At 47.8% G+C, this 16,411-nt stretch overlaps 1 protein-coding gene across 1 annotated transcript in view; it reads left to right on the top strand.

Annotated features, from left to right (window-relative positions):
* The window catches only part of ITGA11 (integrin subunit alpha 11), a 129,486-nt gene that overhangs the window by 29,525 nt on the left and 83,550 nt on the right, over nucleotides 1-16,411 (top strand). The window contains exon 2 of the mRNA XM_086711036.1: nucleotides 7,444-7,555. Coding sequence (XP_086567162.1) covers nucleotides 7,444-7,555 — 112 coding nt within the window. The remainder of the gene's footprint in view (nucleotides 1-7,443; nucleotides 7,556-16,411) is intronic.

The raw sequence follows: 16,411 nt of genomic DNA, 5'->3' as shown, positions 1-16,411 counted from the left end.
GTTTGCTTACACAAGTGCATCTGTAACACAGCGTGGGGCCCAGGGAGTGACCTGAGGCCTCGGTGCCTGCAGACAGAGGGCTGCTGAGCAGAGCTATGTGCAGACCTTCAAAGACTCTGGCTGCTTCCTTCTGGCCCACCTGGTCCCTGTGGTCAGGGATTCACCAATTTGTTCTCTAGCGAGCAGGATCTAAGGGTGTGCGACCTGGGACTCGTGAGTTTTTAAGGAGCAGGGAGTGGGAGAAGGTCAAACCTGGGTGAGGAATTCAGGTGATGGAAGGGGGTGGGGCTGACAGAGAGAGAAGGCTGGATGGAGGCAGGAGGCATGGGGCAGGACTGATGAGGCCTTGGGGTGCATCCCTGCTGTTCCTGGCTGTGTCTCAGTTTCTTCACCTGTAAAATGAGAATGATAATATGCTCACTTCAAAAGGTTATTGTGTGGGGTGCCTGGGTGGCTCAGTTGGTTAAGCGTTGGACTTTGGCTGAGGTTACAATCTCGCGGTTTATGAGTTCAAGCCCTGCATTAGGCTCTGTGCTGACAACTCAGAGCCTGGAGCCTGCTTCAGATTCTGTGTCTCCCTCTCTTTATGCCCCTCCCCTGCTTATGCTGTCTGTCTCTCTCAAAATAAGTAAACTTAGAAAAATTAAAAATTAAAAAAAAAGGGTTATTGTGATGATTAAATAAATCTGGAACAGTGTTTGGTACGTAGTGAATGCTATGCTTGTTATTATTATAATCTAAGTGTCAGGGGACCGTTAGTACCTAAGTCAGAAAGCTAGGAGGTAAACTAAGGCAGGAAGAAGCCCACAGATACAGGTTCTGAGAGCAGATTCTCAGAAGGTGAGAAATCCAGCAGGCAGTCTCCCTGCATCCTCCGGGCACAGGGTAAAGATAAAAAGCTGCTCCTGGATGTTGCCCTGAATAGTGTATACACAGGGAAGAGGGCAAGGTAGATGCGGAAACTACTATAATCCAAGAGGAAGGGCCACAATGTAGCAGAGGAGTCATCAGAGCTGGGCCTTGATGTTTGAGAAAGAAAAGAAAAGAAAAGAAAAGAAAAAAGAAAAGAAAAGAAAAAAGAAAAGAGAGAGGGAGGGAAGGAAGGAAGAAAAGAAAAGGAGAGAGAGAGAGAAAGGAAGGAAGGAAGAGAAAGAAAGAGAGAAAGAGAAAGAAAGAAAAAAAGAAAGAAAGAGAAAAAGGAGGGAGGGAGGGAAGGAAGGAAGGAAGAAAAGGAGAGAGAAAGGAAGGAAGGAAGGAAGGAAGGGAAAAAGAGAGAAAGAGAAGAAAGAAAGAAAGAAAGAAAGAAAGAAAGAAAGAGAAAGAAAGAAAGAAAGAAAGAGAAAAAGAAAGAAAGAAGGGAGGGAAGGAAGGAAGAAAAGGAGAGAGAGAGAAAGGAAGGAAGGAAGGAAGAAAGAGAAAGAAAGAGAGAGAGAAAGAGAAAGAAAGAAAGAAGAAAGAAAGAAAGAAAGAAAGAAAGAAAGAAAGAAAGAAAAAGAAAGGAGGGAGGGAAGGAAGGAAGGAAGAAAAGGAGAGAGAAAGGAAGGAAGGAAGGGAAAAAAGAGAAAGAGAAGAAAGAAAGAAAAAGAAAGAAAGAAGGGAGGGAAGGAAGGAAGAAGAGAGAGAGAAAGGAAGGAAGGAAGGAAGAAAGAAAAAGAAAGAGAGAGAAAGAGAAAAAAAGAAAGAGAAAGAGAAAGAAAGAAAAAAAAAGAAAGGAGGGAGGGAAGGAAGGAAGGAAGAAAAGGAGAGAGAGAGAGGAAGGAAGGAAGGAAGGAAGGAAGAAAGAAAGAAAGAAAAAGAAAGAAAGAAAGAAAGAAAGAAAGAAAGAAAGAAAGAAAGAAAGGAATAAAGAAAGGAAGGAAGGAAGAAGGAAGAAGGAAAGGCCTCCTAGGGCAGATGAACAGCGTGGGCAGAGGCACTGAGGCAGCCCAGAGAACAGGGAATCTTGATTCAATTTAATTCAACCAAGATGTATTGAGTGCTTTCCACCTACCAGGCACTGCCACAGTTTGGGTACTGCATTCAGTCTCGTCACCCACCCTTGGAGGTGGGCATTATTAGTCCCATTTTATAGATGAGTAAACTAACAGCCAGAAAGAAGAAGGAACTAGCCCTGGGTTGCCCATTAGCGAATGAATGCTGCAGCCAGGCTTCTAACCAGCCCTCCCTCATCTCAAAAGCCATGCTGTCTCCTTGCCTGGACTCACCCTCAAGGAGTCTGGCAGGAGGGCAGGAGGAGCTAGACAGTTCTGACACCTGTGCCAGGCAGGCTCTTCTCTTCTCCTTCCCTTCACACCAGAAATTCCTGCCTACTGCCTTTGGGCCACCTCACCAATTTGTATGCATCAACCTTCCAGGCTGAGATCACAGCCCCAGAAGCCTCCTGGCTGCCCTAGCCCACCATGGTCCCTGCCTTCTCTAAGCATCATGGCAGACTGGTCACAGCCTTGCACTTTCTCTCCACGCAGCTCTCCCTATCTGGTAGGCTCCCCACTCTCTTCCTGTCTTGCTCACCCCTCAGTGCTGTTCGGGGCTAGCCCCGGGCTGGGTGCTGAAGCCAGCAGTGAGTAAACAGACCCTATCTGGCGTTCGTGGAGCCGCCATCAACCAAATGATCACACCAGTTCCAACTACTAACTGTGATAATAAAGACGTCACTTGTACTGGTGAGTACAAGAGGTGATGAGATCATCAGGCAAGACCTGGTATAATCGGGGGTCAGGGAGGCTTCTGGGGATGAGAGGGGATGTGACATTTGTGCTGAGATTTGATGAGGATGAGAAGTTCATCAGAGAGGCAGCAAGTGCAAAGGCCCCAGAGCGGGAGGAAGGGGCATCTTAGGGAGCAGAAAGGGGCCCTTGGTAACTGCACGCAGGCAGCCAGAGGAAAACTAGCACAAGTGAGTCTGCAGACGTGTGGAGGATTTGGGACCGGGCTGGGCAGTGGGGGGTGAGCCATGAAAATGGACCAGTGCAGCATGGAAGCCCAGCAGCCGACCTTGAGCTAGAGTGAGGGCTCCCAATGGAGCTGTTGGCCAAAAGGAGCTCTGGATGCGTGCTGGCCAGCGTGCCTCAGCATTTGGGACTGGGACTACCCCACCTGGTAACGGGGCCATGGTGTTCACCTTAGCCTGCAGTGGTACTCAAGCTCAGGGCTGTGATTTCCATCCCTTCTAGGGACTGACTGGTGCTTTTTAAAAATACAGATAAGCTTCTGAAAAAGCTGATGTAACTTTGGCCACAGTCCACAGGAGAGCAGCCCAAGAATTGTGGGTTTCCACCCTCTGTCATCAATAGCAAGGGCAGAAAAGCAGCCAGTCTCCCAGCGTCTCTGCGACTGGCCTGTCGATTCCCGTCAAAAACAACTTTGTTTTGTTTTATTGGTATTTGGAGATCGTAAATCTCGGAGAAGAGTACATTCCCCACGTGTGAAAGCCATCTGCCATCAGAGGAGTGGGCCAGAGATCTCATTGGAAGCTGAGGTCAGAGCATCCGACTTGACATCACTTTTAGGAAACGCATTCTCTGGCTTGGTTTGATCAGAAGCAAATGCCCACGCCAGTGAGGACACCACCACTTTGTAACTTAATACCCTGGCCCTGAGGGCTTTTGTCCTCTAGCCTGTGGCTGGCTTCACTAATCCTATCCCCAGGAGGTTGGGGGTGGGGGTGCAGGGGAGACTAGACTGGTCCTAGACAGACCCCCAGGTGAGGGAAGGAGAACAGGGATCCGCCTTCTCTCCATTTCCTTCTCCCAGCAGAATTCCAAAGCAGAGGAGGTGGCCCCTGAGGGCAGAGGGCAGGGAAGACCCCCTTCTCTGAAAAAAATATTCCCTCCTCCCTATTGGGTCCTTGTTATAAAAGGCTGGTCTCCCAGGGGTAACACATCACCCCAGTGCCCTGAGCTATTTGATCATGGACTTGCTCTGATCTCCTCCCAGCTGAGTGATTTAGGGCAAATTATTTAACCTCCTACAGGTAGGATAATACCTATCTCACAGGGCTGATGTAAGATCTAACTAATTAATGTAAAATCGATGGTTAGATGCCTAGAATCATACCCGGAACATCTCAGTGCTCAGGAAATATCCTTTTCTTTCCCCTTTTCCTCATGGAGGGGAGAGGGCATCCCAGCCCAACGTGGCGCCTGGTTCCCAGCCATCCAGTCAGTCGATACCTATGACCAGGCACCAAGGGCTAAGGAGAAGCTGAGGGTACAGCAGTGTTTCCTGCCACTTAGAGAACATAGGAATATTATGGTCTATCAGCCGCATGATGAAAAACAGATAAATATGTAATATGTTTGTGATAAGTGCTGTCAGGAAAAATGGAGGAGAAGGGGGACGGAAAGTGACGGGATGGCCCGGTGGTGGGTAAGATGGCACTGAGACAGACACCTGGATGACTTGAGGGGTGAGCTGTGCAGCTGACCGGGGAGGAGTGTTCCAGGCAGAGGGAACAGCCAGGGCAAAGGCGCTGAGCAGAGGGCGGTCTGAGGCATCATTAGGACCGACCAGTGGGGAAAGCGTGGCTGGAGCAGATGGATGGAGGAGGGAGGACAGGAAATGAGCAGAAAGAACAGCATGAGGGGCGGCTGGGTGGTTCAGTCGGTTGGGCATCTGACTTCCGCTCAGGTCATGTTCTCGCCATTCGTGGGTTCAAGCCCCCAATCAGGCTCTGTGCTGACAGCCCGGAGCCTGGAGCTGCTTCAGATTCTGCGTCTCCCTCTCTCTCTGCCCCTCCCCTGTTCATGCTCTGTCTCTGTCTCAAAAATAAGTAAACATTAAAAAAAAATTTATAAAAAGAAAGAACAGCACGGGGGCGGGGAGGGCGTGGTCACACAGGGCCTTGCAGGTAAGGAGTCTGGCTATGACTGAGTGGGGTGGGAACCCAGTGGAGGGTATGGGGCTGAGGAGTAACAGGATCTGACAGATCTTGGAGGGACCCCCTGGCCATGTTCACACAAGAAGCACTGGCAGTGGGAGGACCTCAAAGACACAATTTATGGCCTCATCTTCCCTGGCCCTCACCCTCCTGTAGGCCTGGAAATGGTGGGAGGGTCCTGACGGCCAGAATGTGCCTTCCCCTTCTTCAGGGTCACCTCCTCCTGCTGAGGTCAGATACAGAAGAGGACCAGGGACACCATGGGGTGTCTCCAGGGGGCGCCAGGGAGCCAGACAAAGTGTTGCACACCATCAGGGATGTGGCCTGTGCCTGTAAATGTGCATGTGTGTGCACACAGGCCTGTGTGTGTGCACACAAGCATGTGTGCGCGCGTGTATTGCGTGTGCACATGTATATGTGTGTGCATGTGTGTGTGCGTGTGTGTATGTGTGTTCACTCCTGGAACGGATTTGGAGAGAGAGCGAGTTCCTTGTCTGCAAACCCTGCTTCTTCGACCCCTCGCTGCCCACCTCCCAGCCCTGCATAGGTGACACTATCGTCCCTTTCTCTTCCAGGACATGCCCTTACTGGCCAAGAACCAGGGTCCTTGGTTCCTCCCCCTGGGCTCACCTGACCAGGGTCCCCTTTCCTGAGGCTGCCTGCTGCTAACCAGGCTGATAAGTCTGTTCAGAGTCTGGGCCTGGTAAATAAGGCGCTAATGAGTTAAGTACGTCTCCCAGCCCCACTCTGGGCCATGACACTAAATTCCTGTGGCAGATTAGGAATATGAGGACAGCTACATAGCAGCTTGCTGCCACTGTCCTCTCCTGTTTCCATGGCAGGATCCATCCCGCTCATTGATCACACTAGTCTTGCCCACCGAGCACAGACTTGACCTCAGAATCTCTCTTAACACAGTGCTCCAGGCAGCACTAATAACCAATTGACATAGACAAGGGAGATAACATATATCTAATATCCCGACTCCAAGGAGTTCCAGTTTTCCCTCCGGGACTCTAATTCAATGACTCTAATGATGAAACTTTTGGCCACTGCATCCATTCGCAGAGCAAAAAAGAAAGTGTGGAAGAAACGACTTGTTCTTTTACAATAGGTCTTGTTCAAGTAGGTGCCCCTGGGCATCCCCCTCAGATACTCAGCCCGGGGATTCAGTGTCCATGGGCAGGACAGTGGGACACTCAAGGTACTAGCCTCACATTCAGAGTCCCTGTCCCGCAGGCTACCCTTTGCTACCCACGTCACAGGGCTGTCATAGAGGTCAAATGGGTAACATATATGTAAAAGTTCTTTGAAATACATAAACGTGTATTTCACGCCCTACACATACGTGAAAGGGGGGGGAAGTGATATTCTGTCTATTCTATTCTATTCTATTCTATTCTATTCTATTCTATTCTATTCTACTGATTGTATTTCACTAATCTGAAAATTTGGGCTGATGGTAGGATCCCACCCCTCAAGTCCCATGGGTCCCAAGTTTGGTGTTCCTACTACTAATAATGGGTAAGGAGGCCAGACATGCCCTGAAAATGCCTCGTGGAGGGAAGGAGTCAAAGAGCAGGCATCTCAGGTCCTCGTTCTTGCTGCTACCACTGACCCCCTGTGCACCCTTGGACAAGCCTTGTAACCACTTTGGCACTGGATCCCCCTTTGCCAAATGTGGATGATGCTTGTTCATTCTCCCAAGGTCCTGTGAGGGAAAATGGTGGCAGATGTGAAGAGACTCCGGAACCAAGCTGCCATGCAGATGTGAGTTGTTGTTTCTTGTGATTTGCACAAGAATGCCAAAGGTTCAACACCAAGGCTGTCTGGCAGGTGGAATCGGTTCATTGACACGTGACCTAACGAAACAAGGAAAACCTTAGAGGCCAGGGTGAAAGGGTTACGAGACTGTTTCTCTGCTTTGCGTCAACTGCCCCAGCCGAGCAGTGACCCCCAACTGAAGTCAGGCAGAGCTTTGCAAATCAGTTCAGAAGGTGGTGGTGAGCCAGTAGAGCTGGAGTCATGGCCACTAGGAACCAAGGCTTGGCGGGGGACAGGTGGGAAGGCAGTTCCTTGACTCTTTAGCAGGCAGAGATGAGCGGGAGGAAGAGAGGGAGGAGCAGGAGGGACAGGAGGAGGAGAAAGGAGAGAAAAGAGAGAACGAAATGGAAGAGGAAACCAGCAGAAGCTAAAAGGAGTGGAGTTGGAGGTAGGGATAGTGGAAGAGGAAAGGAGCTATCTTCTCCCCACCCCTACCATGAGACTGGCCTTCTCAGAAGGAGGGACCAGGTCTTCCCAGTCAGACCTGGTGTACTTGAGAGTAGGTTTTATGCCTCCCCTATCAGATTATGGCTCTTGCAGGGCAGGGGGTGCGCCTCTCCTACCTCTCCTATCAGACTGTGGGCTCCCCAAAGCAGGGACTACATTAACCACCTCATATGGCGGCTCCCCAAGGACAGGGGACCATACTCCTCCCACACCCAAGACCTGCCAGTGGGGACCATCAACCAACTGGGGCCCAGACCTCTTCCTGCCTGACTATCCTCTTCTCCCCACCCCAGGGTTCACGGACACCTTCAACATGGACACCAGGAAGCCTCGAATCATCGCTGGCTCCAGGGCCGCCTTCTTCGGTTACACAGTGCAGCAGCATGACATCAGTGGCAATAAGTGGTGAGTGAGGGGCGCCCGGGCGGCTCATTGGTTAAGCGTCCAACTCTTGATTTTTGCTCAGGTCATGATCTCACACTTGGTGAGACTGAGCCCCGCATCAGGCTTTGCACTGAGCGGAGATTCTCTCCCTCCCTCTGTCTCTGCCCCTCCTCCATTTGTGCATGCTCTCTCTTTCTTTCTGTCAAAAAGAAAAGAAAAGAAAAAAAGTGGTGAGTGAGAGCTGTCACCCCACCCAGCCCTGGACCCCCCCCCACACCCAGCCCCTCCATTGGCTGCCCACAGTGGCCCTCACGTGTAGACACCTTCATGTCCAGTGACTTGACTTCTTGTCCTGGCTTCATATCATCTGCCCTTGACTATGAAACCTCGAGCATTCCACGTCAGGCCCTCCATCTTCTCATCTGAGAAATGGGAATGAAAATAGCACAGGTGGCACGTTATGTGACAGCATAGGTAGCAGGCATCCAGAACCGATAGTTACCCCTTCCCGTCTGCTCTCAGGGCCTCAGTGTCTCATCAGTGGGGTAGTGTCTCTGAGGATGGGTGTGTGTGCTCACAAGCTAAACCACAGGCGAAGGTGGGGCAGAGGAAAGCGAGAGTGAGACAGGGTGGGGGGAGAGGGCCAGGAACGCCTCTGGGGGCAGGGACTATCAAGAGGGGGGAAGGTCTGCCTCTGACTTTTAAAAATAACTTTATTGGCTTATATTTTACGTATCATAAAGCACTCTTTTCAAGTGTACAGGTCAATGTTTTTTTTTTTTTTTTTCCCCAAGTCAATGATTTTTTTTTTAAAACAAATTTACTAAGTTATGCAGCCATTGCTATAAATCAGTCTTGGAACGTTTTCAGCACCCCAGTAAGATCTGCCCCACACATGTACTATTAATCGCCATTCTTCTCCCTCTGCTTGGGTTTTAGCTGCCAGAAGGCAAGGCCCTCCTTCCCGAAATGGAAGAGGCTGGGCCTCTCTTGGCCCTCTTAGATACCCCTGACGAGTCAAGGGACCACACAAACAGTGGCGATAAACGTTCTACCCTGCTCTCTTCCCAGTGTTGCCTCTGCCGACCCTCCCCAGCCTCTTCTCCTTCCACTTTCTCCACTCCTTTCTTGTAGTCAACACTCTAGCCAAACTGAATTTTTTCTCTTTTTCCAGTTCTCCCTCTAGACCTTCTTTGCACATGCTATTCCCTCCCTCAGTGATGTCGTCTCCTACCTTCCCCCCTCACCTTACCCCACCATGCTGATCTGGCTAATCCTCTCATATTTTTTTAAAGGAGTATCTTATTGTCTTTCTTTTGAGGTGTAACTAGACACAATAAAATGTAGACATCTCCACTGTACAGCTCAGTGAAATTTTACCTATGTATAGGCCCATGTCATCACCTTCCAGAACATGATCCAGAACATTTCCAGCCCCTCAGAAAGCTCCCGTGTGACCCCTGTCACACGGGAGGGGCAGTCAGTGCCCCTCCAAGTAATCCCTATTTTGACCACTGTCACCAGATTTGTTTTGCCTGGTTTTGCACTTCATATAGATGGTATCATACTGTAAGTACTCATTTATACCTGACCTGTTTTACTCAACATTATGTCTTTGGGGTTTAATATATCGCGGAATGTATTATACTTCGTGCTCCTTCACTGGCGTAATATTCCACTGCAGCAGTGTATTTATTCACTTAATTATTGATGGATATTTGGGTTGTTTCCGTTTTTTGGCTAATTTGAGTGGAGATGCTATTAACATTCTCATATATGTCTTTTGGTGGATGTCTGCTCTCATTTTTATCGGGTGTATACTCAGGAGGAGAATCGCTGAGTTAAAGGGTAGGTAATGTAGCTTTAGTATGATCTGCCAAGCACTTTTTTCCAAAATGATTTGCCAATTTCAACTTTCCTTTAGTAATGTAATGGAGTTTCCATCGCTCCATATTTTCACTAACACTTGGTATTATCAGTCTTTTCGATTTTAGCTATTCCGGTGGTATCTCCTTGTGAGTTAAACTTGGGTTACTATAGCGACTAATGCTGTTGAGTAATTTTGTGTGAATGTACTGGCCTTTTGGTATCCCGTTTTGTGAAGTGTCTGATTTGTGACTTTTGCCCATTTGAAAAATTGTGTTGTGTTTCTTTTCCTTATCGTCTTATAGAATTTTAAAAAACATATTCCTCATACAAATCCTTTGTCAGAGAAAAGCATTGCAAAGAACTCCTAGTCTGTGATATGCTTTTTCATTCTCTTGATGGTATCTTTCAAGGAACAGAAGTTCTTAACTTTAATAAAGTTTAACTTGTAAAACTGTCTTATGGTTAGTGTTTCTTATACATCCTGTTTAAGAAAACTAACAGTGCTTCTCTCAATAGTGCTTTCAAGTTTTCAGTGTAAAATTCTTGTGTCTTTTACGACATTAACTCCTAGGTATTTGCTATTTTATGCTAATTAAAGTGGAATGTTATTTCATTTTCTAATCTTTTTTTTTTTTTTTTTTTTTTTTGGTAGTATAGGAAAAGACAGTCAGGGTACCTGGATGGCTCAGTTGGTTGGGTGTCTGACTCTTGATTTTGGCTCAGGATGTGGTCCTGGGATTGTGGGATTGAGCCCCACATCAGCCTCTGCATTGAGTGTGGAGCCTGCTTGGGATTCTCTCTCTCTCTCTCTCTCTCTCTCTCTCTCTCTCTCTCTCTCTCTCTTCCTCTGCCCCTTTTCCCCGGCTCGCACACACTCTCTCTCTAAAACAAAATGTAAAAAAATAAAAATATGGTTGGTTTTGTATCCTTACATTATATCCAGCAATATTATGAAATTAACTTATTATTTCTAATAGTTTGATACTATTCTTCTGAATTTCCTGGGTATACAATCAGATCATTTGAAATAATTACAGTTTTATTTCTTGTTTTCCAGTCTTTGTAGCTTTTATTTATTTAAATTGCCTAATTGCAATGGTCAGGACCTTCAGTACAAAGTTGAATAGAAATTGTGACATTGAACACACTTTTCTTATTTCCTTTATAAGAGGGAAAACTTACAGTATTTCACAATTAAATAAGATTTTGACTATAGCTTATTCATTTGTTATAGATACCTTCAGATTAAGGAAGTTTTTTTTCCTATTCCTACTTTTCTGAGGTTGTGTGTGTATATGTGTGTGTGTGAGTAAGTGCTGAATTTTATCAGGTGCTTTTTCTGCAAAGACTGCAGTGTTATATGGTTCTTCTCCTTTATTTTGTTAATATGGTTAACTATACTCATTGATTTTTCTAAAAAAATTTTTCCATTGATATATTCTCAGGAATTCTGTTTCTATGTACATGAGGTATACTGTGTAGCTAAATGCATCTGATATATTCTTAATTACAGATATTTTATTTTGCAGCTCCTGAATTTCAATTTGATTCTTTTTTATAGATCCTAATTCTATTAAAATAATCTTTCTCCCATTTGTTGATTTTTTAGTCTTTTTTTTTTTTACATACTAATCATAGTTATTTTGAAGTCCTTGGCTAACTCCAATATCTGGATCATCTCTGGGTCTGCTTCTAATGACTGTTTATCTTATGATTATCAGTTGATTATCCTGATTCTTTGCCTGTTTAGTAATTTTTTATTTTAGTCTATGCTGGACATTGTGAATGTTACACAGTAGAGGCTATAGATTATGTTACCTTCTTTAAAAGAATTATACATTTTCAGGGCACCTAGGTGGCTCAGTTTGTTAAGCATCCAACTCTTGGTTTTGGCTCAGGTCATGATCTCACAGTTCATGGGTTCAAGCTCTGTATTGGGCTCTGCATTGGCAGCATGAAGCCTGCTTGGGATTCTCTCTCCGTCTCTCTCTGCCCCTTCCATGCTTGCTCTCTCTCTCTCTCTCTCTCTCTCTCTCTCTCTCTCTTTCCCTCTCTTTCCTTCTCTCTCTCTCTCTCTCTCTCTCTCTCTCTCAAAATAAATAAATAAGCATTGTAAAATAAAATAAAATAAAATAAAATAGGATAAAATAAAATAAAGAATTATATATTTTGTTCTGAGAGGCAATTAAAATACTGATGAAATCACCTAGATCTTACCATGGCTTTGTTTGGGCCTTGGTTAGGGCAGCTATCATCTAGTTTTGTCCTTCCTCTTAGGGTGTGGCCTTAATTCCTAAGGCATGGATTTTCTGGGATCTCCCCTGAAAGCCCACAATAGTCATCAAAGTTTCTCCATTCAGATCAGGCATGAACCCCAACATCTCCCAGGCATCGGACAGCCTCTAAAAACTCTTCCCCACCAGCAGATTTTCTAGAGTCTCACAGGATGCATACGCAGCTTAGGAGTCAGCCAAGGATCCTGAGGGAAAATGTTAGCAGAGTTTGGGGGGCTCTTTTTCTGTGGTTGTCTCCCTTCTGCCTGCCCCTACCAAATCCTAGTTTCAGCCCCAGCCTTAATCACTGTTTCCTCCACTCAGCACGGCTGCTGCTCTCTGGATTTTATTCCCCTGTGCCCAAATAAGGAAAGTTCCCTCATGTAGAGGGCCGGGGTGAGTGTGGATTTAGCTCCTCTGCTTGCCTTTTCGGAGTACCGAGCTCTGCATTGATTGCTGCCCAGTGCCTGAAAATAGTTGTTACGTGTGTTTTATCTAGCTTTCATAATTTGTTTATGGCTAGAATTGAAAGTCCACGTTCTTTTATCAAATGAGATTTCACTTCCTCTGAGAAACCTTCTCTGACCATCCCTTCCCATCACCAGAGTAGTTGCCCCATAGAATTCTGTATTTTGTTTTTCATAACTTTCATCAAACTGGATAGTGATTGCCTGTTTCATTGTCTTTCTTTCTGAAATGAGGGGTATAATCCCTGGCAGTTAGTAGATGCTCAAAAGAACATATTTTGAAAGACTAAAATAATGATTTAAAACATTTTTTAATGTTTATTCATTTTTGAGAGACAGAGAGAGACAGAGCATGAGCAGAGGAGGGGTAGAGAGAAAGGGAGACACAGAATCTGAAGCAGGCTCCAGGCTCTGAGCTGTCAGCACAGAACCCGACGCGGGGCTTGAACCCACAGACTGCGAGATCATGACCTGAGCCAAAGTCAGACACTTAACCAACTGAGCCACCCAGGTGCCCCAAAAGACTAAATTAATGATTTAAATCTCTCTCAACCAGCCCCAAAATATGGTACATATTTTGTATGTGCTGTGAAGAAGGGTTAAAGATTGAATGGAACTGGGGGTGCCTGGGTGACTCAATTGGTTAAGCACCTGAGTCTTGATTTCAGCTCAGGTCATGATCTCATGGTTTGTGAGTTTGAGCCCTGTGTCAGGCTCTGCGCTGACAGTGTAGATCCTGCTTGGGATTCTCTCTCTCCTCTCTCTCCACCCCTACCCCTGCTGGTGTTCTCTCTCTCTCTCTCTCTCCCTCTCTCTCTCAAAACAAATAAACATTAAAAAAAAAAAAGATTAAATGGAACTGGCTTTGGCAAGATTGAATTTGTTTTGACTACTATTTGTTTATTAAGCTTCTGTTAACGTTACTAGTTTCTGCAAAATATTAGTGTGAGTAAGGCATGGTTTCACTCACAAATAACTCACAGACCATTTGAGGAGGCGGCACTAATATCCTTGAAATAATTAAAAAACAATACAAGACAAAATATGAGCTGCTGTTAATTATGTTCATCTTTGTAAGGCCACTTTCTCCATGCGGCTTTCTGGATCCTTCTCCTGGCCTAAAATGGCCTTACCTTTCCTAAACCCTCTCTCCGATGGCATATATCACTTCCTACCTTGTGTTGGAGTCACTTAGGCCCACGGTGCATCCCCCCTACTGGACACCGTCTTCGTTTCCCTGTGTCTGAGAGCAGCCCACACAGCATCTTCCTCATAGAAGAAACTCAGCCCGAGTTTGAAAGGAGAAATCCCTGTGCCTGGGGTCTCTGGGAGGCCTTCATAGAAGAGGGGCGTCTGAGTGGAGTCTTGGAGGTTGAGCCTAGAGGAGCAGAAAGGTCTGATAGAATCAACTCCTGGTCACTTTTGCTGATCTGAGCACATCGTGGGAGAGGGCTGGTACTACACTGTAGCCATGTGTCCTGGGTTTGTTTTCTGTCACAGCTGGGTTGGGAGAGACAGAGAGGCCCTGGAACCCCAGGGAGCTGCACCTCATGCAGAACGGACAGGAGCACACAGGGCCTTTCAGGAACCTGTCCCCACTGCAGGGACACCCGTTTTTCCAACTTGGATACTTGCTTTTCGCTTCCCACCCCCCGGCCCCCATTTTTCCTGCCCTATAGGGCAGCATCCCAAGAGCTGTGCTCAGACACAAGACTCTGTGGATGTTGATCATAGGAAAAGAGGTTGATGCCAGTGTCATTTGGGGGACACTGGCTGGAAATTATGCACGGGGACGGCTCCAGTGGTGCGTGTTGATTCAACTCCATGCCAGCAGGCGGCTCAGAGGGAGGGCAGATGCAACGGCTTGCTGTCCAAAGACCGTCTCTCGGAGGAAGACCTTGGGAGAAGCTCTCTCAGCCTCCCTGTGCCTCTGTTTGCTTGTGTCTAGAATGGATATGAACTTACCGATCTCAGGGTGTTAGGCAAGATCAGAAAATACCCCAAACGTGAATGTGTACAGCAGGCAGTGGGGACTGAGCGGCTTGCAGCGAGCAAGCAGCCAACCCTGAAATGGGGCCTCTGGACGCTTGGTCGAGAGTCTTCCTCTGACAGTCTGCCTCCTGGGTATGGACCTGGCTCCCAGCCCTTAAGGCAGGGCTGGCACACCCGGGTCAGCAACTCCTGGGCCGCAATGAGGCCAGGGAGTGTGTGTTTTAAAGAGCTCCCCAGGAGACTCTCGCAGGGGGACCCGTGAGGATCACCATCTCCCCTGAGGGTGGGGAGATGCGAGTAGGGGACCACATCACTCCCCAGTGCCTGCCCAGAAATCCAGGCCCCAGCACCACTGCAGAGAAGGACCCACCAGCTATCTTCCACCACAGGCGCCAAGGAGGCCTGGCCCCCATTTACCAGGCTGTGGGCCTCCTCGAACGTCAAGGGCACCAGGGCCTGGTGTAATCAGCTTCAGGATGAAGGGGGACAGACCTGGTGGGGATGTCACTTGATTTCCTTAACCCTTCCCCTTCTGCCCATTGCGCCCCAACTCCAGACTCAAACTGGGCAAAGCCTTGAACAGTTTGCCACGTGTCTTGGTTTCAGCAGCAAAAACGACACTCACAGACACACAAAAAGGAAAAGAGCAAACAAATTCCTCTTGTGCTAAGTATTCTCTGCCCCTGCTTTTAAAGCCCTTGTGTATTTTCAGAGAAATTTAATCCATGTGACTCTAATGCATGTACATTGAAGTCATTAAGTCAGTTGATTTTTTTCAGACCATTTGATGTCCCAGAAGCTCCGGTGTAGGGTTTGCAGAGGGCCTCTCCGTGCCTTTGGTCCCCCCGGGGCAGGAAGCCTCCTGGTGCTAGGAAAAAAAGCAGAGCTGGGCCCCACAAGTTTCCAATTTGTCATTGAAGCTGTCACCCCTGAAGAGAGAAGCGCCAGCTCTCAGCAAGGCAGAGCATGTTGCTCTGTCCCCTTGAGGGCACTGGGGAGCAAGAGCCAGACAGCCCTGGTGGGCTCCACAAAGGGAGCCCTTTGGAACTCAGTGGGATTCTAGAACAAGAGGGCCTGGTGAGGTCCCTGGGGTGCAGGTTCAGGGATGTGAGCCACATGTAAGAGAGGTAGGCTTTGTCCTCATCTTCCAGGGAAGGCAACTGAGACTGAAGAGAGAGGACACGGTAAATGCCCGAGCCAGGTCTGGGGCCCAGGTCTCATTAGCCCCAGAGGAGCCCAGAACAGAAGCAGCCCCACCAGCTGGAAACCCACAGTCTCCGTCGGCGGTGTCTCTCCCCACTGGCCATGCTGCTGGCCCCATGGGAACTGAGGCAGTGGTGTCCCCCAGGACCCAACTCTAGCAGAGTCACATAAATGTGCTGTGCCCAGCCAGGAAGAGAGGGTGTATGCTCATAGAACCCCAACCAATACCCAATGATCAATAAATACCAAGAGAGGGCACACAGAAAAGATCAGGGGAATTCATGTGAGGGAGAAATTTCTAATTCAGGAGGCGGAAGGAATCGGGGGAGGCTATGGAGGAGGGGGCTTCCAGATGGGTAGGATTTCCATGGGCAGAATGGATGTGGGTGAGAAAAATATAACAGATGGAGGGAACAGCATGGGTGATTGTGCAGAGGAGAAGAAAAAAAAAAAGAGGCCATGTTTAGAGAAAGGATGCTATCCCATGTGGCTGGAGGAGAAGGTGCGGAAAGCAGAGCAGTGAGGCCAAAGACTGGGAGGGCGAGGACAATGCCCTCGAGACTCCTAGACACCAGAGCAAGGCAACTGTATCTGGGAGGCAATGGGGAGCCATTGGAGGTTTCAGAGCAGGAGAGCGGTTCACCCGAGGTATAATTTTCAGGGTGCTCAGTTTGGCTACTATGTGAGGATGGAACCGAGGGAGGAGAGCCTAGAGGTGAGGAGGCTGGTGGGAAGGCTATGGAAGTCTAGGTTAAGGGGAAGGTCTAAGGGCCGGGGCTTGAGGAAGGGGCGGACCTTATGAGTGTCAGTAGTTCATTCATTCATCCTTGAGAACCTGGTGCTAGATCCTGGGAATTCAATGGTGAACAAAACTACAGAGTCCCAACCCTGATGGAGCCCTTCTTCTAGCGGGGGAAGACACATTGTCAGTTTCCCCATCATCTGTCAGATGGTGATCCGTGCAATGGAGAAGCATTAGGCAGGGTAAGGGGAGCTTACGAGTTGGGGGAAGTGCTGCCGCCTTATGCTGGCCACCAAGAAAGGCCTCAATGCTAGGGTGACAGCAGTCAGAG

The sequence above is a fragment of the Puma concolor genome, chromosome B3 (assembly GCF_028749965.1).
Source record: "Puma concolor isolate L17-30 chromosome B3, mPumCon1.1.hap2, whole genome shotgun sequence".
Classification (NCBI taxonomy): domain Eukaryota; kingdom Metazoa; phylum Chordata; class Mammalia; order Carnivora; family Felidae; genus Puma; species Puma concolor.
This window is presented reverse-complemented; position numbering and strand designations above follow the sequence as displayed.